At 30.6% G+C, this 24,160-nt stretch overlaps 2 protein-coding genes and 1 long non-coding RNA gene across 5 annotated transcripts; 2 read left to right on the forward strand and 1 right to left on the reverse strand.

The window, feature by feature from the left end:
• The first annotated feature begins 1,316 nt into the window (after positions 1-1,316).
• Positions 1,317-6,242, forward strand: LOC8283440. The gene is made up of 11 exons (XM_048375205.1): positions 1,317-1,555; positions 2,039-2,172; positions 2,731-3,036; positions 3,389-3,472; positions 3,599-4,009; positions 4,094-4,229; positions 4,355-4,517; positions 4,639-4,767; positions 5,303-5,497; positions 5,665-5,787; positions 5,944-6,242. Exons 3-11 carry the CDS (start codon positions 2,754-2,756, stop codon positions 6,055-6,057), a joined length of 1,638 nt encoding a protein of 545 aa, XP_048231162.1. The 5' UTR covers positions 1,317-1,555; positions 2,039-2,172; positions 2,731-2,753; the 3' UTR covers positions 6,058-6,242.
• An 8,531-nt stretch (positions 6,243-14,773) lies between these two features.
• On the forward strand, positions 14,774-17,463 carry LOC125370072. Its single transcript, XR_007215751.1, has 2 exons — positions 14,774-15,112; positions 17,200-17,463. It is a non-coding gene; the product is annotated as an uncharacterized LOC125370072 (long non-coding RNA).
• On the reverse strand, positions 16,660-23,507 carry LOC8283441 (cyclin-dependent kinase C-2 C). 3 transcript variants are annotated; one of them, XM_015725893.3, is made up of 10 exons: positions 22,508-23,507; positions 20,753-21,037; positions 20,118-20,435; positions 19,588-19,651; positions 19,424-19,467; positions 18,514-18,611; positions 17,964-18,072; positions 17,403-17,870; positions 17,142-17,274; positions 16,660-17,015 (listed from the first exon to the last, which is right to left on the reverse strand). In XM_015725893.3, exons 1-10 carry the CDS (start codon positions 22,955-22,957, stop codon positions 17,008-17,010), a joined length of 1,977 nt encoding a protein of 658 aa, XP_015581379.1. In that variant the 5' UTR covers positions 22,958-23,507; the 3' UTR covers positions 16,660-17,007. The 3 variants fall into 3 exon arrangements, with proteins under 3 accessions (XP_015581379.1, XP_048229702.1, XP_015581378.1); XM_048373745.1 differs by lacking the exon at positions 19,588-19,651 and having other exon boundaries at positions 19,424-19,552; XM_015725892.3 differs by having other exon boundaries at positions 19,424-19,651; positions 22,508-23,506.
• Between the last annotated feature and the right edge of the window lie 653 nt (positions 23,508-24,160).

Below are 24,160 nucleotides of genomic sequence, written 5' to 3' on the forward strand. Positions count from 1 at the left end.
TATTGAAAAAGCTTCTTAATGCAATATAATTATAAAAAAAACAATAATAATCTAAATCAATTAATGAAACAACATAATAGAACTTATAATATTTTAGGATTTTGTAATTACTATAAAAATAAAATAAAATGAAATTATTTAATATGTGAGTTAATGTAGTTTTTTTCTTGAGACTTTTTAAATTAAATTGTCACATTCTATTAAAACAGGTTTGATACATTTTTTAAGGGTTAAGCTTTTATGTATGAAAGTTATTGTATATATTCTTTTGTTAAATAAGAAGTTATAATATATTTAAAGGATTCTCTAATTTTTTGTATTATATACAAGAAAATAAATATCAGCACTAGTACTATTACTTGAAGTATAAATATCTTTAATTCATAAAATATAAATTAGATTTTCTTAAATTCCTTTTAAAAAAAATATAACTATAATATTTTATCAACACTAAATTCAATTTACATCATTAATATAATAACAATTCAATAAAATTATATAGTTCAAAATTAATTTCTCTTATAAATTTATTAACTAAAATTCTAATGATTGTATATATAAACTAATATTAAAAACATAACTGATATACTATCTTATAGGATTGAGAATCACTATTTATTAGAAAAGTAATCTCTCAATTAACATATTAATTATATACTATTTTTTAAAATTAAAATCATCGGTTAATTAAAAAAATTATATTACCGAGTTTATTAACTATGTTATAATATAATTAACATAACATATAAAAATTGCAAATGCATTATATCTATTTATCAAAAATGAATTAATGTATTATAAATTTTGTGTATGTATAGATATCATATATATTTATGCATTCAATTTTTCCACACTAGAAATGAAAAGCCTTTTCTTGTTTCTTTAATTTTTCTCCAATAATAATTTATCCACTCCTTTTACTGGTAAATTGTTGGCATATTAATAAACTATCCAATTAGTAATGTTTTAATTTTAATTATTCCTGAAATCTAATTCTGAAGGCCAAATACAGTTGAACATAAAAGAGAAAGAAAAAAAAAAAAAAACATTTTCTTTTCTGTTTTTTTTTTTTTTTTTTCCTGAGGGGTACCCGACAACGAAAATAACAGACAAATACAAAAGCAACAGAAAAAGAGTCTCTTTTTTATCTGTCTTAAAAAAACCAGCGAAATTTAGGACAAGAAAAAAAGTCAAAAACTCTATTATTGATATTATTAATATTATTTGTTTGTAATTCTATTTTTTTTTATTTAAAAGGAATAAAAGATTAAACTAAAGGATATAATTATAAACGAACCTATAAATAAAAGCTCTATAAAGATTAAAGATAAACCAGGAAAGGAAAGAAGTAACCAGGAGGAAGCTATTGTTGTTTTTTGTTTAATAATTTTCTTGGCCATTGTACCAGGATCCGACATATTCGGACCTACTAATTCATTCACTCTCTTCCACCACCCGCCATTCTAATACCCTCTCTCTTTCTCTCCCTCTCTCTGTTTGTTTGCAGAGAGGGAGATCCTTTCGCTTGAGCCATTTCCTCTGTATTTTCTTTCAGGTAATAATTTTGTTGCTCTATCATTCGTGTTCCTTTATGTTCATTCATTCCTTTTCTTTTTCCAAAAACACATTCTGGGTTGTCTTTAGAATCTTTACTTGTTCATCTTTTCTTTTCAATTAGTTCAAATGTCATTTTTCATACAAATATTTTCTCACCTTTTCTAGATTTTTTATTGTTTGTTTGTTTCATATTTCAATGTGGATTATTGAAAGAAAAGAATATAGGTTTATTTGTTTGCACCGTATTGTCTGTTAATTCTTTCATTTCCATTCTTATGCATATCAATTCCTTCTTCTTTTCCATCATATGTACCACGTCTAACATTTTCTTGTGTTCTATTGATATTGACAAAGTTTTTTAAATTTATGCTACATTCTACTTGTTTTTGTATTGTTTACCTTATCTGATATGGATCCTTTTCCTTAGCTTTTGCATTCTTTTTCTTCCTCTTCACCTTTCTTATTGCAGTTTCTTATGTAGGATTCAAACAGGCCATTCCTTGGAAGTGATCACGGGATCTCCTCTCTCTCTCTCTCTCTCTCTCTCTATATATATATATATATATACACATACATATATACATATATATCAGTTTGCAGCTCTTCGGGACCAGGGTATGATATTTTCACCCCAGGCTTTATTTTCTTCCTTCCCTTTCTGGGTTTTCTTGATTCTTTCAAATTTAGATAATTGCAACTCCGTTGCTGATTGTATGAGATTGCTCTCTTAGGATATTTTAATGCATGTGGTGGTTGATTGGTTCAGTTTCTTGAAAATATTAAATATGTTTAAGCTCTTGAAGTTAAACTTAAATTTTGCTTCAGTTCTATTATTTTTATCTCTTGGCTGATAGTTCCTTGGTTTTGGAATTTTCATGGTTTGACCAATTGATAGGTTTCATTATCTGTCTCTCTTATCTGAGAACCAAATTCCATAGGTTTCATCAGCATGATCATTATAAGTACTCATTAATTGGATTCAAATGTTTTCGTTTGTAGCTAAGAAGCAAATATCATTTTTTTTTTCTGAGGTGATCATTGTATCTGGAAAAGATTTGTCAAATCATTGGCACCCAGACATGTTTATAACCTTTCAGCTTGATACTATATTTTCTGGTTCAGATAAAAGAATTTGGGTGGTTGGGTTGAGATGATATTTTGTTGTTTTGACAGGTTAATAAAATCAAGTAGCAACAATGGGCGGCTGTGTATCAACTTCAAATCCTCCAAGAAAGGTTAAAATACACAAGAAACACCTTCGTAGATTCGGCAAACGCCATGTCAAGATATCTAGTGCTCATGATGGAGATAATAAAGGAAACATCGATGCAGGACATGTAACAGATTTTTCTGTGAGTCAGTTTGTCCAGATGGATTTTGAGAATGGTAAAACCTCCACTTGCAGAAGATCTGGGGCCTCCAACTCAACATACCATCTCACCCAGCTGCAATGGCACCTCAGTCAAGTGGACATAGATGGTATGTCTTTCATTATTTCCATAGTCAAACAACACGCAGAAGGAACTAGTACCATGAGAAACTTTTGTAGAACCATGATTTTCCGTATATCCTCATGATGTCATTTGCTGAAGCTCTGATTCTGCAAATGAATTGCTTGCTAATTGCAGAGGCTGACATTTCCACTTTTTTTGTCTTTAATTTCTCTGTTTTTTCTGGTTGATGTCTATAGTCAATGTCTTCCACCATGCCTTTTGCTGGCTTTTAGGATGTCTTCCACTTTTTGCTGGCTTCTGATAAAAGCAGAATTTCAGGCATATACCCTATTTAATGCCTAAGAAGTGAGATTTGACTTTAAATTTTGCGTTTTCAGGAATTTGCCAAGAGGAAGCCTGGTTTGATTCAGTCAGCATTCTGGAATCTGAATCTGATGACGAATTCAGCAGTGTGCTTGGAGGTAGAGAATAACAGAACCTTTCTATATTCAGTTTTAAGCGTTTGTTTTTCCTTTTACGTATGTTAGAATGAGGTATTTAGTAATCTCTGCTTCGAATTCTCATTGGTCTAATTATTTTATATACAGACCGTTTTTCCTCGGTGAGTTCAGCTATTGGGAACCTTTCAAGTGGACAAGTGGTTCAGTATGAAAGTTCTTCATGCTACATGGATGGCAAGGGTAAATATGAAGAATACCATGAAAGCTACGTGAAAATAGATGGTCACAAGACAGGCAAGGAGGAATACAAGGAATCAAAAGGATTTGCACTCATTGGTCCCCAGAAATTGTTGGATAATTATGGAAGCTTTAAAGGTCCAAAAGAGGACAGACGTGACTCTCAAGAGAATACCTTAAAATCTGGCCTACCTCGGTTGCATCCTTCTGTAAGTTTCAATGACAAGCATATAAACACATCAACCCAGAAAAAGAAATTAGCAGTCTTAAGGCTTTCCTTTAAAAGGAAATCATGCGATGGAGAAGAGACCGTCGAACGCTGTAAGTACTTTTAAAGTGTTGTTGCGCCAATTTGATCATATGGTTTGTGCAACAAAAGGTTGTAAATCATATTGATCTGTGTAGGTGCATCGAAAAGATTCTTGTATCATCCCAAAGCAGGATTCATTATTCCTCACTGCGTGGGAGAAAAGCTAAATACAGGATGCTGGTCTGAGATTCCTCCCTCAAATTTTAAACTTCGAGGGGAGACCTACTTCAAGTATGCTGCCTTGCTTTCATCCTCCTCCTTCGCTGGATGCTTAACCCAGTTGCAGCAAATAGTTATTCTTTTCTTTGTTTTCGTGATTAGGTAAAAATGTAATTGTATTATGATCTATAATGCAGAGATAAGCGCAAGTGCCCCGCTCCAAATTGCAGTCCATACAGTCCAATTGGTGTTGACTTGTTTATGTGCCCGAGAAAGGTTAATCACATTGCGCAGCACCTTGAACTTCCTAATGTAAAAGCTGAAGGAAAAATTCCTCCTCTTCTGATTGTAAATATCCAGGTAGTTGTTTCAAGTATCGATAATGTACAGCATAATTTGTGTCAATTAGTAAAGCTGGTTCTGGCTTTTGAATTGAACAGTTTTCTCATGTACATTGTATTTGTCGTTTGCCTCATCACAGTTGCCTACTTATCCTGCTGCAATGTTCCTTGGTGATAGTGATGGGGAAGGGATGAGCCTTGTTTTATACTTTAAGGTTTCTGAAGATTTCGAGAAAGAAATTTCTTCCCACTGTCAAGATAACATCAAGGTAATGTCTTGATCATTGCTGTAGTGTGTTAACATGAAGATGTTAATTGCTGTAGTGTTAGTTGCAATTTTACTTTTGTCAGATGGCCTTGTTTCACACAGATGGAATGAACATGATTCTTAGGTTTGAGATTTATAAATTTACATTTTCTGTAGACAAATGAAAGAGAGGTAATATGGTTCAGACTAACGCGGCAGACTAAGTAATTTCCACTCTAGAATTAGATCAAAGAAATCCCATTTAGCAGTTTGCTACTGTTAATTCAAGTTCCACTGTGATGGACTGTCAATTGGACTGATCTAGCCCAAACAGCCTGATTGGTTAAGCTACAATTGGTAGCTTAATTATACACTTGATCTATTTGATTGATAAGATGCTTAATTCTGCATCCCAATGGAATACTAGAACTTGCCTCTTCTTTTGTCATGTGTGGCGGGTTATTCAGTTAATTGCTGGAGAGTACTGTTTTGATATTCCATTATGTTTTGCTTGACATTATGTACTGGCTTACTCAAAATTTCTTTCCAATCAACAGAAACTGGTTGAGGATGAGATGGAAAAAGTCAAAGGCTTCGCGAAAGAGTCGACTGTTCCTTTCAGAGAAAGACTAAAAATCATGGCTGGTTTGGTTAATCCTGACGATCTCAATTTGAGTTCTACCGAGAAGAAACTTGTCCATGCTTATAATGAAAAACCAGTCCTTTCCCGTCCTCAGCATGAATTCTATAAGGTGACGCATATTTCTCTTGCCTCTGGCTTTATTCTGCCTCCTGCAGTTAAGTTGAGCAAACACTGCAATCACATAACCAGTCCGCTGAAATTCTTGAAATTAAGCCCTATTCCCTCTGTCATTCACAGGGTGAGATTGTGCTTTCACTGACAATGTCTGTCATGCAGGGTCCTAACTATTTTGAGATTGATCTGGATATTCATCGCTTCAGCTTCATTTCAAGGAAGGGTCTTGAATCATTTCGTGATCGTCTCAAAAATGGAATCCTTGATCTTGGGTTAACTATCCAGGTAATGCATCAATATTATTGCATTCCGGTAACCTCAGAAGTGATAAATTAGAATGCTTTCTAAGAGATGCTTTATTTAAAGTACGTTTAGTGATCATTACCTTATGTAAACATTCTGGGAGGAGAAACAAACTAGCTTAACAAAATTCTACAACAGGCACAAAAACAGGAAGAACTTCCAGAGCAAGTCCTGTGCTGTCTGAGACTGAACAGGATCGACTTTGTCGACCATGGCCACATACCAACACTCATGAAACTTGAAGATAACTGATGTCGGAAATGGGGATTGCCCAATTATGACACTTGAAAGGTACAGGAACCCATGTTGACGGAGAGGATCAAGACCCAGAAATTTTGCAATTTGTGAATGAGAGGAATAGGAATTCTTCATCCCAATTGTCCTCAAATAATAATTATGAGAAGACAAAAAAAAAAAAAAAAAAGAAAAAAAGAAAAGAGAGATTCAGATGCAAAATGTGTGATACTAACAAGTGAAAAATAGAAATGAGAATCTAATTAAATTGATGTATCTGTATAAATTCTGTAGATGGAAGAATATGTATATCTATATGCCCTCACTATACTTTTCCTTTTGATGCATTTAAAAAAATTATTTGTTTTGATTGAAATGGGGAGATATAATTAGTACCAACACAAAAGCTTTCAAGTTTTTTAAAAATAAAATTGAGTTGAGCAATTCTTTAAATATTATTTGTACAACATATTATTATGGTATTGTTTTGATGAGTTGTTATACCCTGGGTACATGTAGCAAGTATGTATCTAGAATTACTTATACGTGTGGTCTGCTCGTATTCTGAAAATACATTGAATTTAATTAATAATTTTTACACACAATTAAAATAAAAAAATCATCATTTCAATACACAATTTTTTGTTTCAACCAAAATACATATTTGTCTTTTCTAATATTAAAAAATTAGCTTTTTCTATTTTTTCTGCACATTCTCCTATTCTTAAAATTATAATCTTCACAATTTTATTACTTTTGATTTTAATCTTTCAAGATTAAAATTTTTGCAAATCTCATTATTTTATAAACATATTTATATTTATTTGAAATGACATTTTAATACAATTACATAAATTACTTGCAAAAATAGTAGTAAAAATATTAAAGAATTTATAATTTAAATTTTATAAAACTAAATTTTATAATTAAAAAATTAATATTTTATATAGATTCTGTTATTGATGAATATATTATTTATTTTGTATAAAAAAATATTCTTTTAAAATATTTTTATATATGTATGATAAATTTCTTGATTATAAGCTATAATTAATGAATTTCTTTTATATATTTAATGAACTTCAAGTGATAGGTTGATGAACCTATTGCTAGTAGTTGATGAACTTATTGATTATAACTTTACGAGTATGAAACTGCATTATAAATTTAATGAACTTCAAGTGATACTTGAACTTGTTTTTTTATAGATAATGGATCCGTTCGTTGTTAACCAATGAGTACTTATTTTCTTCTTATGCATATATAGCATATGTTCATTATGTTAAACTTTTATATTCATTTGTTAATGATACAAGGTTTATTATACTACAAAATGAACCTAATTCATTTCAGAAATAAATTTATTTTCAAAATTATGAACAACATAATGAATTTGTAGTTCATATACAATAAACTTATAGTGATACTTTAATGAACCTATTGTTTAGAGATAATGAACCCGTTTATTATTACTCATGAATACTGATTTATTTTTATGTACATATAATATGTTCATTATATAAAACTTTTATATTCATCTGTTAGTGATATAAGATTCATTATACTATAAAATGAATCTATTCCATTTTAAAAATAAATTTATTTTTAAAATTATGAATAACATGTTGAACTTGTAGTTCATGTAAAATGAACATGTAATTCATATATAATGAACCTCAAGTGATACTTTGATGATCCTGTTATTTGTAGATAATAAATCCGTTCATTATAACTCATGAATACTGTTTTAATTTTATGCACATATGACATGTTTATTATGTAAAACTCATATACTCATATGTTAATAATATAAGATTCACTGTACTATAAAATGAACCTATTCTATTTCAAAAATAAATTTATTTTCAAAATTATAAATAACATGATGAACTTGTAGTTCATATATAATGAACCTCGAGTAATATTTTAATAAATATGTTGTTTGTAGATAATGAACATATAGCATGTTCATTGCGTAAAATTTTTATATTCATCTGTTAATGACATAAGATTCGTTGTACTATAAAATGAATATATCTCATTTCAAAGAATAGTTTTTCTTTTCAAAATTATGAACAACATGATGAACCTGTAGTTCATCTATAATGAACCTCAAGTAATACTTTAATGAACCTATTGTTTATAGATAATGAATCCGTTCATTATAACTCATGAATACTTATTCATTTTTATGTATACATGGCATGTTCATCACGTAAAACTTTTATGTTCATTTGTTAGTAATATAAAGTTCATTGTACTACGAATTGAACCTATTCTATTTTAAAAATAAATTTATTTTTAAAATTATGAATAACACGATGAACCTGTAATTCATATGTAATGAACATGTAGTTCATATATAATGTACCTCAATGTTCTACATAGTAAACCTATTATTTTTCAACAATGAAATCGTTATCATATTTTGAAAGAAAAAATTAAAACTTGTAGAATCTGATTTGAAGATTTAATAAATGGAGAGAAAATAAAGAATTTCAGCTTGTTGAAAATAAATTTTTAAAATATGCAAATTGGCATAATCTATGTATGAGAGCAAAGAAGAAAGAAAAGAAAAGAAAATAAGAACAACAATATTATAAGAAAATAAAATAAAAACAACAATATTATGCAGTAGAAAATAAAAAATAAAGAAAAAAATAAAGAACAACAGCTTACAAAATCTAATTTGAAGCTTTAAATGACGGAGAAGACAAAAACTCAAACCAAAACTGTTGAAAGAAAGCTTACGATTTTATTTTAAATCGGCAATAATAGGTAGCCATTATATTTAAAATGAAACTTTCTCACACGTATGTTTTAAAATTCAGCTATCTCATTCAAATGAAACGACTGTGTTTTGGACACCGGATATATAACACAGTGTATCCGAGTCCAAGATATAATTTACCTTGTTTTGATGATGGTTTATAGCTTTACCTCTCTCGCTGATTAAAAACATTTGGTAGTATTTTTTATTTTAAAGAGTATTTAATATTTACATTATAAATAATATTTTAATAAATTTTTAAAAATAAAAAACAAAAAATATGTTTAGATATACTTTTTCTATTTTACTTTACATTGTATCATAGATATTAATAGTTTGAATTGTTTTTGTCCATGAAACCATATAAAAAACTTTAATCTATTTTTTAAGTGCATAAAGGGTAAAGTTTGATTCTCCATCCTATTTTAAAAAAGAAAAAAACCTGACCATCAGGAATAAAAAAGAAGATATTCAACAACCTAATAAAATTGCACTTTGATCATTCAATTTGGAATTGAATTCTTCATCCAATTGTTTTCTTTTCTCGTACAACATGTTTAGACCCAAATACATTAAAGTAATGGCTTAATTACAAAAAAATTATTGATCTTTGGCGTTTTCTCAATTTAATCACGTGTTTTTAATTGTAACAATGTCATGTGCGACATTATAAATTATGTCAAATCGATACATAAATGAAATTTTCGGTGAAGTTTATTCCACGTGGCTGTCGGCGCTCTGGTAACTTAAACACGTAGAAACGGTGTATTTTAAAGCAAAAGCAGAAATGTTGCGTTTTGCCTTATAGAAACGGTGCGTTTTTATAGTCTTAATATGCCCCAAATGCATTGTGCTTCATATGCCCCAAATTCCTAATTCCCAAATTCATTTACAATCTGTAACCCTAGTTTTTCTTATTCTCGTGGTGCATATGCCCCCAAATTGACATCTGTCTGCTAGTTTTAAGGTCGTGCATGGAAGAGATAATGGTGTTGTATTAGGTTGATTGAAAGATTCATTTAGAACTTCTGATCCTGTAATGCTTCAATTGCGAGCTGGATCAGTAGTTCAATGGCTTCACCCTGACATAGGAATGCCTTCCTTATAAAAAGAGGTAATGAATCATTTGAAGGCTGAAAGGATGCATTGGAAGAAGTAATGAAAGTGAATATGGTAATGGAGTCAACTATTGCAGAAAACTTGATGTCTACAAAAAGTTTGATGACTGCATAAAACTTGATGATTGCAGAAAACTTGATGACTACAGAAAGCTAAATTCTGAGAAGAAAATACTACAAAGAGAGTGTCCTGATGTGGTTTTAGAAACTTTTATATTGTACTACTTATTGGTATTGGTATTGTAATGCCTATGAGTTTAGCTTAACTGTTAGATAAATGTTTGTTTTGTAATTTGAACAGAAATATTGAATAAATGACAATGTTAATTTATGATTATTGAGCATTTTGACATAGGCCATATAACTTGAAGTTGGATGCCTTTTGCATATATGGTACTAGTATAACTCATAAATGGAGAATACAAGTGTTTAAGAAGAGTATGAATTGATGAAAATAAAGGCATTATCTGCCTTCAAAATATTTTGTTAATATGTGCGGGTACAAAGCCAGTATTTGTCTACAAGAAATTAGTGCAAAGGCTGCTACAAAGAAAGGCACAAGTTTGCAAACAAGATAACAGACACAATATTTTCCTAAAAAAGAAAATGTCATGCTCTATATTTAATCACAATTGCATTGTACTACTCAATTTGCTTGACTCTCTTAGGTTCTAACAGGTGCAGCACCTCTCCAACCATTTTTAGCTCCTCTGCCACAACCTCCCCATCAGAGTCTTCGTATTCACTTACAAAGCCAGATGCCTCATGTCCAACATTTTCTGCCCCAGTAGTGCCATCAGTAGATGCTCTTTTGAACTGCAAACCAGTGTTGCCATGTAATCTGTCAGCAAGCTCATCAACAGACACATAATTCTTATACTTTGTTGTCCTTTTCCTTGCTTCCACATACTCATCATTATCTAACAATTCATTATCATTTAGTCTATCATCTGTGTCATTCTCATCAACTGGTAAGTACTCAGGATCTTCTTCTGATTCTACTTGCTGTTGCAATTACTCACTATGTTGAACACTGACATCAAACACAGTTTCATCTAAATCATTTAAATTGTCACTCTCATCCTCATTTTCATCTAAATCATCAGTCTCACTCTCACTCTCATCAACTGGTAAGTAGTCAGGATCCTCTTCTGATTCTACTTCTTGCTGCAATTGCTCACTATGTTCCTCAGTTTCATGTACACCTTCTGGATTTTCACTAATACAGCTAACACCACCATCTTTTCCATGTACACCTTTCTCTCCTTCAATATAGACTTGTAATACTCCATTGCCTTCATCTATATACTTAATCATATCCATTAACCCTCTATCATCCACCATTTCCCTTAACCCATCATTCAAACTCATTCCTGGAATCTTATAAGACATCTTTGCCCCATAATACTCTAGTTTTTCTGCTTCATCAAGTATGTCCAAATATCCTATCCTATCTGGGTCTAATCCATGTTTAGGTAAAATATCTCCACCTACATAAACCACATTCCCACAAACATATGCAAAACGCCCACCATAGTTTATATATATATAGAAAAGTTGTCAGACATTCTATTGAAAGAGTGCATGAGTTAATATTTCAATAAGACAAACACAATACTTACATGAATAAGACCCTACGGACCATGACAAACTCAAATAAATAAATACAAAAATCACAATAAACTCAAATATATTTTGAGAAACCCGAAAGTGCAGTAATAAAAAATTGATTGATGCTCTACCCCATATATATCGCATTGATCTCGTTAATGTAAAAGTTTCTTAGAAAAATAATTAACAATGTAATAACTTACTTGTCCTTTTCTAGTGGTCGGTACTTCAAGGGACCACAATGTTCGATGGTTGCTGCTGTCTTTGCTGGTTGAAGGGACCACAACGTGTTTGATTCTTCAAAGCGGCTTCACTTTCACTCTATTCTTCAAATGGTTTAAGTAATCACAAACGGTAAGAAATAACAGCTATTTCAATTTTGGGAGTTTAGGATTTTCTTACACCATATATGCTATCGTTTCGTTCTTTTTTTTTTGTTCCTTATTAAGACTAAAAAACGCACCGTTTCTATAGGGCAAAACGCAACATTTCTGCTTTTGCTTTAAAATGCACCGTTTCAATTTAAGTTACCAGAGCGCCGACAGCCACGTGGAATAAACTTCACTAGAAATTTCATTTATGTATCGATTTGACAAAATTTATAATGTCGCGCATGACATTGTTACAATTAAAAACACGTAATTAAATTGAGAAAAATGCCAAAGCTCGAAATTTTTTTTGCAATTAAGCCTAAAGTAATTAACCAAAAAAAAAAAAGACAACGAATTTGAAATGGATAACCACCAATAGCATTGCCGTTGAACAGTAGCAACACCCACCAAAAGCAACATCGAGCTCAATCACAAAAATAACATATCTTCTGTCAAAACGTCGTCGTGCTGCTGGAGACCTTCACCGTTGGTGTCTTCATCTTCTCCGGCAACAAAAAATAGCAGCATTTTGGATGCTTTCTCTGTTTTGAATTTGTTAATGATGGAGTGGGTGGTTATGATTTTGAAGCTGGTGGAGGTGATGGATATCAATTTTTTAAAAATTAATCAAGATGAATTGAAATTTAATTAAGGTAAAATTTGGATAAATACTTGATTAAATATATGGAAGGAAATTCACGCACCTTGTCTTCAATGTGTAAATCACGCACTCGTTCACCGGTAAAATTGAGGTTATTTGATAAAAAATGGCAAGTTGTGTATTAAATTGATCCAAAAAGATTAAAAAGGTCTATTTGATCTTTTGCGATAAATTCAAGAGACACATTGAACTTTATTCCTTTAATTAATAATCATTAGAAAAATAAAAAAAATTAATTAAAAATTTTTATTACAATAATAGAGATAAATTAAATTTTTACTTTATGATTTAAAACTTTTACATTCAAATTTTATAATATTCTACTTTTATTTTTCCTTTAAAATATTAAATAGCTAAATACGCATAATTTTAACTCAATAGTTAAGAACTTTTGTACTCCTAAATTGAAATATAATTATTTTCAACCTTTTAAAAAGAATAAAAATATTATTTATATTCTATTTTTTTTCTTCTAAAGAGTTCTAATAAACTTTTTGAACGAGAGATGTGTTAATAGTTAAGTACAATTAAAATTAATTTTTCTCCTACTCTCTTTTTGGCTCCATTCATTTATAATATTAGAAATTATTATTTTAATATTATTTTATGTTGTGTTTGATTAAGATCCATAAAATATATGTAATTTATTTATAAATTTAAATTTATATATTTTGAATAAAGTGAAAATTAATTTAGAATTCTACATAATTAAAATTGTATGAAATCAACTATAGCTAAACTAAATTTCAACAAAATAAGTAAGATTTCTAAATTCCATATTAATTTATTAATATATTTTATAATACCAAAACTTCTTTTTTAACTTTATTATTTTTATTTTATTTTTTTCTTTCATATCTTTTTCTCAAATGAAATGTATTTCTTCCAATATTAAGTAAAAAGAAAGTAAATCAAAAAAATAAAAATAAAAATAGTCAATTCAACCCAATTAAAACATTTAATTGATCAAAGTGTCAATATGTCTCCTGAACTTTGAGTCAATAAGGAATCCGCTCATATGTTAATTTTCTAGTCAATTTATCTAGCAATTTAGTAAAAATAGTTAATTCAACCCAATTAAAATATTTAGTTATTACAAAAAGTTCAATTTGGTCATTAAAATTCATACTAAATATTAAATTTTATAAAATTAATTTTTTATTGAGCTAGAATAAAATTATTTAAGTGTAATCTAATTTACCCTAATTTTCTAATAAGAATAATAAAATAATAAAATTAGATAATATCCTTTTATTTTATTTAATATTTTCAAAAAAATTTAAAATGTTTTCTTTAATTTTTTAAATTATTTATATAATTTATATAAATATTATAAAATTTTAAATTATTTGTATAATTTATATAAATATTATAAGTTATTATATTGATAGTTATTGATAAAAAATATTACTAAAAATTTAAAATTTAAAATTTGAAATTGAAAATTGAAAATTTAAAATAAAAAATAAAAAATAGAATCACATATTATATAAAAAGAGATAAAATAATGTCGTGATATATTTTAACTCTTATAAAAATTTAAATAGATGCATTTGTTAGCTAAAGTCAAACTAATATTTTTTGAAAAAATTAGACTAACATATAATAAATTTAGCATTGCTAAATATTTTATATTATATGACATCGCTTTATATTTTTACATAAATTATAGATTTTATGTGATATTCGATTCTATTCTAGTTTTATATATTTAAATTTTTTTGATAATATATTTAACTAATAGCTATGAATTGTGATAATTCAATATTGTTATAAAATATAAATTAATATCATTTAATTTTTGACAGTACTAAATAAAATAAGTTGATACTATTAAGTCATATTTATATTATTTAATAATTAAACAACTAATCCACCAGTTGAATAATGATTCGATATCTATACATGAAGGTCTGGGATGAAAATTTGGGATTAAGACATATACTAAATTATTATTTTTATTAGAAACTAAAATTAAATATTTTTAAAATGTAATATGAGTTTAATGATATTATTTAAGTCTAAAATTTTAATTAAAATATTATGTAATTATTTTTGTTAAACGAAATGAGTAAATTATGTTAAAATTATTTTATTTTATTTTATTTTAACTCAATAAAAATTACTTTTATATAATTTGACATATAAAGTTAAAAAGATAAATTGAATTTGAGTAAGTTTTTTAATTGGATTGAACTAACTATTTTTTACCAAGTTGCTTAATAAACTGATAAAAAATTAAAATTTAAGCTAATTGGCTATTGGTTATAAGTTGAAGGGGCAAATAGACATTTTAGCCGGGGGTTAAAATGAGAAAGAAAGAAAATTAGGGTTAAGGGGAGAGAGAGATGTTATAAAAAGAAAAGAGGAGAGGAAAGAAGAGGAAATGAGGCGCCAGAGGCCGAGCGCTTACCTCGGGAGGAAAGGGGTGGCGTGGTATTCCACTGAGAGGGGATTTTGTTGTGGCGCACGATGGTGCGACTGGCGCACATCAAGTTAGGGCTTCCATGGCCGCTTTGCTGCTCTAGTCTTTGCAGCTAAAGTGAGGGATTTTGCCCTACATTCTTCTTCTTTTTTTGCTTGTTTTTTTGTTTTCTCTTCTACTTCCTCAATCTTACAAATTGGTTTACCTTTGAGTATTTTAATTTTTAATTTGGAGGAAATATTTGAACGAAAGTTTAGATAGTATCACAAATTATACAAGCTAGATTATGTATAAATTGCTTGCTAAAATTCTTTGGTTGCTCCTAATGAATTCAAACCCTATATTAAGGCTTTATTTTTAAAATCTTCAGTTGAGATAGAAGAGGAATCATAAATTTTATTGTAAAAATAAATAAATAAATAAATAAATAATATGGAAGAATGACGTCCCGTGAATTAGTAGGGAAGGATGATTTTAACAGCAAAAATTAAAAGAAAAAAAACAGAAGAAGAAACTCTTGGATACCTGCTCATCTTACGGATGAAACAGATATGACATTAGCTTAACTTTTGAGACTGTTTGTCAGATGGCTTCAACCAAGCTGCTCGCTTCTAGCCTGGTTCGAAAAAGAGTATAATTATGTAATAAGAAGAAGAGTATAATTATGAAATAAGGGTCAAAATAGGCTTTTTTGTCATTTTAATTTAAAATTAATTCTTTTAGTTTAATTTAACTTTTTTATAAGAATTAAATAATTAGCTATTAACAATATTACTATAAAAATTATAAATTTTTATTAAATATTAATATTTTTATTTTATTTTATATTTTAAAAAGAGTGGCTTTTAGATAATTTTTTTATATTTTAAACATCATAATTCTTATGATAAAAGTATTTTAAAAATATTCATATATAAATATTTTATCTAAATTTAGTATATTTTTATTTTTTTTATTTTTATTTTTATAAATATTAATATTATATTTTTATTAATAAAAAATAAAAATTTTAAATATTGTCTATCAAATATATAAATTTTGTTAAAAATATTCATATATAAATATTTTATCTAAATTTAGTATATTTTTATTTTTTTTATTTTTATTTTTATAAATATTAATATTATATTTTTATTAATAAAAAAATAAAAATTTTAAATATTGTCTATCAAATATATAAATTTTGTTTTATATTTATTAAATATAAAATAGATAGTAAAGTTTAGATAGCTAAATGACTATTTTATATTTAAAAAATAAAAATATATTATAATATTATTTAATTTAAAAAAAATGAAATAAAAAATTTAAGGTATATAAAAAATTAATTAAAGATAGTCTTATTTTCTTATGTAAAAATATTAAAGATTTTGAATTAAAAATGGCTCAAAAATATCAAACAGACTTATTTAACTCCACATGCAAAGCTTAAGAGTCTATTTAAACCATATTCCTGTAATTATCACTATCAATGTTGCATTTGGGATAAAAGGCTATGTTATGACTGCAATTATTTATATTAGCTGCATTTAACCCTCATGAAAGATTTCTACAAATCTTTCACCTCAAGTTGGATGCCTACTTGCAGAATTTTCCATTCATCCCTAGAATTTGCACTATGAGAAAAAGACAGGCCGGCCATGTACAAAATGATACAGAAAGTGTGAACAATGTGTGCTGCATCATATTGTTAAACAAATATCCTTTCGTTTTCCTTTTTCATTTTTTGTGTTTTGGGGATGGCGGTGGGTTTGGCACCTCTGAGACCTGATCTTCATTTTCTATTTGATCAGTCCGTTATACATTACAAATATAAGAACTTTCTTTTTTCTTTTTTGAGCACCTAATACAATGGACACAAAATCAGAGGAGGTTCTGAACCTAAAGGCAGGCAGTTGCAGTATCAATGTCAGCAAGAAGCATCAGGGCCAACTAGCAACCCATGTCCCGAGTTAGCTAGCAAGTCTGCATGAGCATTGCCTTCCAGTCTTCCATACCAGAATCTATGCGCCTTACTTGTCTGCAATAACAAGAAATACCAGCATGTTTTACATTAGAGAAACTTTCCACATGCTCTGTCTACATGTTTCAATCTTTCTTTTCTTAGCAGGCACATACAAAGAAATTCCAAGTTATCTTCCTGTACCTCTATTTATCCTTGATCTTCGAGTTGCTTGGCGTATTTGACTTTCATTCCTTTGCAGGAGCTCATCAAATTTATATGCCTGAGATAACAGCGGTCCAGAAAATTCAACCTTCTCCCTTTCTTTATCGTCTTCCTAACAAATCAAAGATGAGGTGACTAAGTACCAGAACATCCAGAAGAAAACAACTAAAGGAAAACTGGAGTTTTGTGAAGAACAATTGTTGATAAAAGACTTTTTAGGTTATGATGTACTACACTTACCGCACTATACTCAATTTTTGCCTTTGAATCATAGAAATAGTATATATTTGATGCATCAAAAGAATCTGATGAATCGAATCTGCTTCGTTTCTTCTGCATCACATGATTGGATGCAGCCTCATGAGAGCCACGGCTGCTCTCCTCTTCTTTTGTTAAATTAAAGGAACTGTTTGCGAAGCTGAAACTCGATGAATCTAATGCACTAATTTGAGTCATTGACATAGATTGGTTGTAAGATAATGTGGACGAAGCATCCTCTTGCCGCCTTTTTGCCCATGCAAAGCCACTTGAAGCTATGACCGGTGCTGGTCCCATGAAAATACAGTCTCCTTTTGTTGCTTGGGAAGTGTCCGAGGTTGTGTCAATTGAAGAACTTACTTCTCTGCTCACACCTCCTCTTCCTCTATTCAACATCTGGGTATTACCGTCATTGAGTTTACAAACAACTTGAGTTTTATCTTTCATTTCCTGCATAAATAGAAAATTGAACCATTGGTAATCATCTCTGATTTACAGCCAGAACAGAGAGAGAGAGAGAGAGAGAGAGAGAGAGAGAGAGACCTCTTTTGATGCATATTTATTGAGAATGTTGCATTCTTGCAATGTTCTATTAACTTTTCTTGATCTTCTTGGTGCTCCAGCATCTCTGGCTCGAACACCAGACATTCTCCTGGAAGTACAACAGTTAACTCAGTTAAAACATTTGAATGTCATGAACACCAGACATTCTCCTGGAAGTACAACAGTTAACTCAGTTAAAACATTTGAATGTCATAGTTTGAACACCAGACATTCTTCTTTAGATCATTTGATTCCTGGGATTGTTAAATTCTTTGGAGATTTAGTAAGTCCTTGCTTGTACAGTTAGATACTATATCAGTTTAGCTGCTTAACTGAGTAGGTTTCTCCTGAACAACTGATATACCAGAAATTATTTACAAGATCGCCACAAACATCCAAAGCCAATAATTGTTATCTTATGCATGTTTAAGTAAATCACACAACATGAAACCCTACTACAGGCAAAACCTCAAGATATCATATGTGCATTTGTAATTTGAACTTAAAAGTAATACAGCCTGAAACATTAGAAGGCCTGAGATAACTATACCTCCGTGTTTCATCTCGATATTTGGCATCCATTTCTTTGTTTGGTGGATACTTTGGTAAGCTTGACGGATCGCATGCATATGGTGTTGTGTTAAAGTACTGGAGACAAGGAGAAAAATATAAGCTGAAAGGAGAAAAAAGTGAAAGCTGAGAGGCACAAAATATTGAATAAAAAGAAATGAGGCCACAACATTAAATTGAAGATGAATTAGGTTGTCATATTAATATAATCTTATAGAGTGCAAGGAAGAAAGTACACCATTTGAAAGAAGATAAGATAAAATAATGATCTCACATAAACGACACTTAACTACATGTTTTTTCGTTTTAATATTTTTAATATTAATATAATATGGAACGAAAAATGTAAAATCTAGAAAAGAAAAGGATAATTGAAATTACTAGTCTTAGAATCTAGTTGTACAAAAAACAAAAAAAAACAAAAAAAAATATTTCTTTTTTGACCGATCTGATCCTGCAATACTTTTTTTCTTCTTATTTTATTGTATTGGATTGGAGATATTATGTGAATGAATCAACTAATAAATCTAATAAGTTAAATTCAAATTTAAAATAAAAATAGAAAAAAGTAAAAGAAAAGTAAAAAGAAAAAAGTATTCTCAAGAAAAATAGAGGGTCGTTTTCATTTTAAAATGTAAAAAACAATACAAATTCAATACAAATATACAAATACTAAATAAATAAACTAAAAGAAACTATCAAAATAGAAAAAATGTACCATTTTTTTTTATAGTAATTTCCGTAGAGATTCCAAGAAAATTTTTTTGAATAAAAAGATAAAATAATGATCTCACAGAACCTCATAACCTGCAGCAGTCTACAAAAGACTGTACGTCAAGCATTGTCTCTTGTTTGAAGAATAGATAATGGAAAAGCTTTTCATGGGTTACCTGAGACAAAAGAGCAGAGGAGGCAGTCCCACGCTTTTCTGGGTCTATGGAAAGAAAAGTTTCTATCAAGTCCACAGCAGCAGTTGGGAAATCCTTGCACCTCTCTCGAAGTGAACTTTCATAAATATGCTGGGGTTTAAACATGGTAACATTAGGAAGCTTACATTGTTTCCAATACTCGTCAGGAGGAGAACCACAAAGCTTGAAGATCTTGTGTAATTGTTCAACCTAGTTATTATGCAACAATTATCAACTTCAACTGCCAAACATATAATTCAAAGTGCAGCAGCACCCATTAACAGTTGGAGAAAAATTGCAAGCCATATATATCTTTGATATTCCACTAGGAATGTTCTCAATATAGTGAAATTTAATAATCTTTTTTCTTTTTTCCCCAATAAGTGTTGTGCATTTTGCAATTTTGAAAGCAATTGCTACATATCATTTTCAATATTTAACTCCAGAAGGCATAGTGCATAAAACACAGTCAATGAAAGTATGAAAATTATCTTCAATTTATTTTTTTCATATAAAACCAAAAGTAGTATAGCCGTAGTTTAAAAAATTTCATCAGGTCAAAAAAAATTTTAGGTACTAGGAAGACGAGTTGATAGCTAGGAAAAGCTGCAGGAGACGTATGGAGAAGTATGCTTATATGACAATACTATGAGTTGTAACAAAGTGGCATAATTACCTCAGTTCTCCCCTTTAGGAGAGGCTTCCCAACAAGAAGTTCTGCAAATACACAACCCACACTCCATAGGTCCACGGATACTCCATAACTTGTTGAACCCATCAAGAGTTCAGGGGGTCGGTACCATAAAGTCACAACACGACTGGTCAGTTGATGCTTGTTCTTTGGGTTAAGGACATTGGCCAGTCCAAAATCTCCTATTTTTAGAATCCCTTCATTGTTGACTAAAATGTTGGACACCTTAATGTCCCGATGCAATACACCTCGTAAATGGCAGTGCTCAATTCCATGTAATAGTTGCTTCATGTAACACTTGACCTATATAGAAAGTCAACCAAACTCTTAAATTTCTGAGCAGAGCCTGGTGGAAAGCAACCACATGATGATAATGAAATAAATTACTGTCTTATGGAACAATGACTATAATATATTGAAGAAAAGAACAAAAAAGACAAGCCCAGTTGAATAAATAGACACTACAAGAAGATAAAGATGAAAATAAAAGGATTTGTTGAATTTCAAATAGTAAGTTTCACAGATAAGATACAAAGACTTCACATTTGGAATTGCACAGAAAAGACTATTTATCTCTAGAGGTAATAATTTTCTACGAGGAACTACTGAACTCTACTAACCTGTGACTCACTGAACTTGACGTCTGGAGAAGATGACAGTCCAGCAAGATCATGCTCCATGTATTCAAATACAAGGTATATGCTGCTCGACAATCGAGATGTAATGATGCCCTCCAACTTTATTATGTTTGGATGGTCAAGCCTGCGGAGAATAAGTATTTCACGTGCCATAAATCTAATGCTCTCTGGCTGAAAATTGTCAAAGCGAACCTTCTTCAGTGCAACCATCCTTCCAGTTTCTACTTCCCGTGCTCGGAACACACTGCTATATGTTCCTTGTCCAATCTAAGTGCATAGAAAGAATTGCAAATAACATTTCTCAGACATCAAGAATTATGAAAATGAGCCAAACATAAGCACAAACCACCATTGTAGCAGCACAACTAAGAAAGGAAAGAAATGAAAGAGGAAAAGAGAAAGAAGTATTCAACTTTGGTATCTGCCGCCTGTCAACAAATAATAGAGGGACTTTAAAGCCAACTTCATATTGAACTGCCTAGTGCCTATTAAAACGCAGTAGAGGGATCAAAATTGCTGCATTTTACCAAACAAATGTAGTTTCTTGCTGTAATAACTTTGTTCCCCACTAGCAACATTTTTTTATGGGCGTTTCTGGCTTATGCTTCAAGACATGCCTATTGCTAGGGAGACACTCTAAGGAGAATTGAGATTCCTGTCCTTCAAACCTCATAATCCTATTGCCTAATGACGTCACACCTTACTCCCAATGCTGCTGATGGCCACAATGTTAAACACCCAACCCGATCGAAATTAACGACACAACGAGCAACATTTTTTTATGGGCGTTTCTGGCTTATGCTTCAAGACATGCCTATTGCTAGGGAGACACTCTAAGGAGAATTGAGATTCCTGGCCTTCAAACTCCATGATCCTATTGCCTAATGATGTCACACCTTACTCCCAATGTTGCTGATGGCCACAATGTTAAACACCCAACCCGATCGAAATTAACGACACAACGAGCACAAATGGCTTGCTCCCACAAACTTCAGGTGTCAAGAATCTAAAAATATCATCAAACCCTACAACGTTTTTCACTAGATGAACTGATCCAACTATAGTGACATTCCTTACAGTTTATGGTTGAAGCATGAAACTTCAGCCTTGCACCATGCTCTCACCTTATTTTCACATGCTTTCATTAAAGTGCAGAATTTATGACCTTACCATCATCAAATTTTGGAACGAAAGTATTTTTATGTGTTAACCTTATAAAACACTCTGATCCTCTTCCTTTTGAATTTAGCAGTTTAATAATGCTTGCACACAAACAAATTTGTTGATAATTACGTTTCATCTATATCTAAGTTAGAATTAGAATGCTCCACCAAAAAGGAAGAAAGCTAAAATATGATGATGTTTAGCATCCACAAGAAAAAAACAACACAAGCATCCATACTAAGATCAAATTCTATAATAATGAAAATTTCGAAAAGTTTCAGAGCCTTCTCTATCACCTCCCACGATATGATAACCACATAAACGATAATTGGAAACCAAAGCAAAACAAATAGCAAACGACAGAATCTCCAGAGACATGATACCCGCAAAAACGATATTTTGCAAATTAAAGCAAAACAAATTGCAAATGATAGAATCCCAAAGACATGCACGTATATGATCTAAACAAACAAAATGGAGAACAGACAAATGAAAAAACAAAATGCATAAAACGTGATGATAATTAACCAATTCCCATCATCCAGAACAATGTCGCTTGATCAAAATCAATACCTTCTCCAATTTCTCAAAAGAATCAGCTCGTAGAGGCACCCAACCATGAATAGCTTCAGCAGCTGCAGAACTAAGCCAACTAGGCCACCCAGCAGCAATCTGTTCGGCACTAACATTCTGCCTATTAGAAAATCCCAACTTAAAATTACTCTGTCCACTGGAACTCCTCCTCCTATACTTTTTGCTTTCATGATTGCTACTCTGATTAAACCCATTTTCGTCCTCATTATTATTGTTATTATTATCAAGGTCACAACTTTCCTTTCTGCGTCTACTAAAGCTATGATCTTTTCTATCTTTCTTGCTTTTCTGATCAAAATGAAAAGAACCAGATGGCTGTCTTGATGAAGCAGCCGTACTACGGTCGTTAAAACCCAGAGACGGTGAGGAGGATGCAGCAGCAGCTCCGGCAGCCACCGAGACTGACCGTTTAGAGGTAACGCAACCCATTAACCCGAATCTAGGACCCAAACCCAGATTGGGAAAATGGGTTTTTATCTAATTTTGATTGTAGCAGTTATCACATTACATCAAACTCTTTTAGCATTTGGGTTATACCCAACAAGAAAAGAAACGAAAACGAAAAAATGTTCTTTTTTCTTTTTCTTCTTCTTTGGAGGGAATGGGTTGAGAGTGTTTGTCGATATGGGGCACGCGAGATTTGCGGGTGGGCAAAACAATAGTCCGAGATTAAAGGAAGAGAGAGATGGGTCCTATTTTGGTTCATGTCTTCTCTCTTTTCTTTTCTCTTTTTTTTTTTCCTTTTTTTGAAGAAGAAGAGTGGTGTTTATGGCTTTTCTTTCTTTCTTTTTGTGTGTGTGTCTGTTTCCTTGTTTTTGCAAAAAGAAGAGAAAGGGAGAGAGAGACAGGTGAAATGTAACCGTTAGATAAGTTCTGTTATAATTTTCCGTTAGTTGATTCCGAGAGAGAGGGGTCCTTATGGTGGTTGCAATTGCAAAAGCCCAACTGCCAATAACAGCTACAGTGCACCTCATTATTCATAAATACACAGCTTTTATTACAACTGTATATCTTCAATGTATCTTAAGTTTAGGAAAATTTTCCCCAGTATGAGGATAATTTCCGTGGAACCCAAAATTGTGAAGAACTCTGTGTTCATTATTATTTGCTTTTTCATGTGTCCTCTTTCCTTGCTGTTCAATCCAAGGGGAATTGGACATGGCTCAAAAGTTAGAAGTTTGTTTTACATTTTCCTTTTACCTCTTAATCAAACGCTTATTTAAGGATTTCAAACTCTATTTCATCACATATATTATTATATTTCTTAATTTGATCAGCATATTCGAAAGAAAAACAATAACTAAATATGCCTACAAATTAATTGAATACTATAGCTTACCTTTCATTTAAATAAACTTATTATGAATGTTTACCATTTTCATATGTAGATGATATTTTATAATTACTTAGATTTCTTTTTCCAGAAAACGAAAGAGGTGAAGAGGTGATAAATTGGGAGTTCTTTTTGCTTTTCCCTGTTAACAGAAAATGGAAGAGGGTGGTTTGGTTGGCTAGAGTTGGGACATTCTTTTGAGCCATGTCGGACCTTGGATCTTACACCTTCTACAAGGTCTTACTATGAATGGATCCAAATGATGGATTCTCTTTCTACTGTTTATTTCTGAAACAGAG

Source organism: Ricinus communis, chromosome 5 (assembly GCF_019578655.1).
Source record: "Ricinus communis isolate WT05 ecotype wild-type chromosome 5, ASM1957865v1, whole genome shotgun sequence".
Taxonomy (NCBI): domain Eukaryota; kingdom Viridiplantae; phylum Streptophyta; class Magnoliopsida; order Malpighiales; family Euphorbiaceae; genus Ricinus; species Ricinus communis.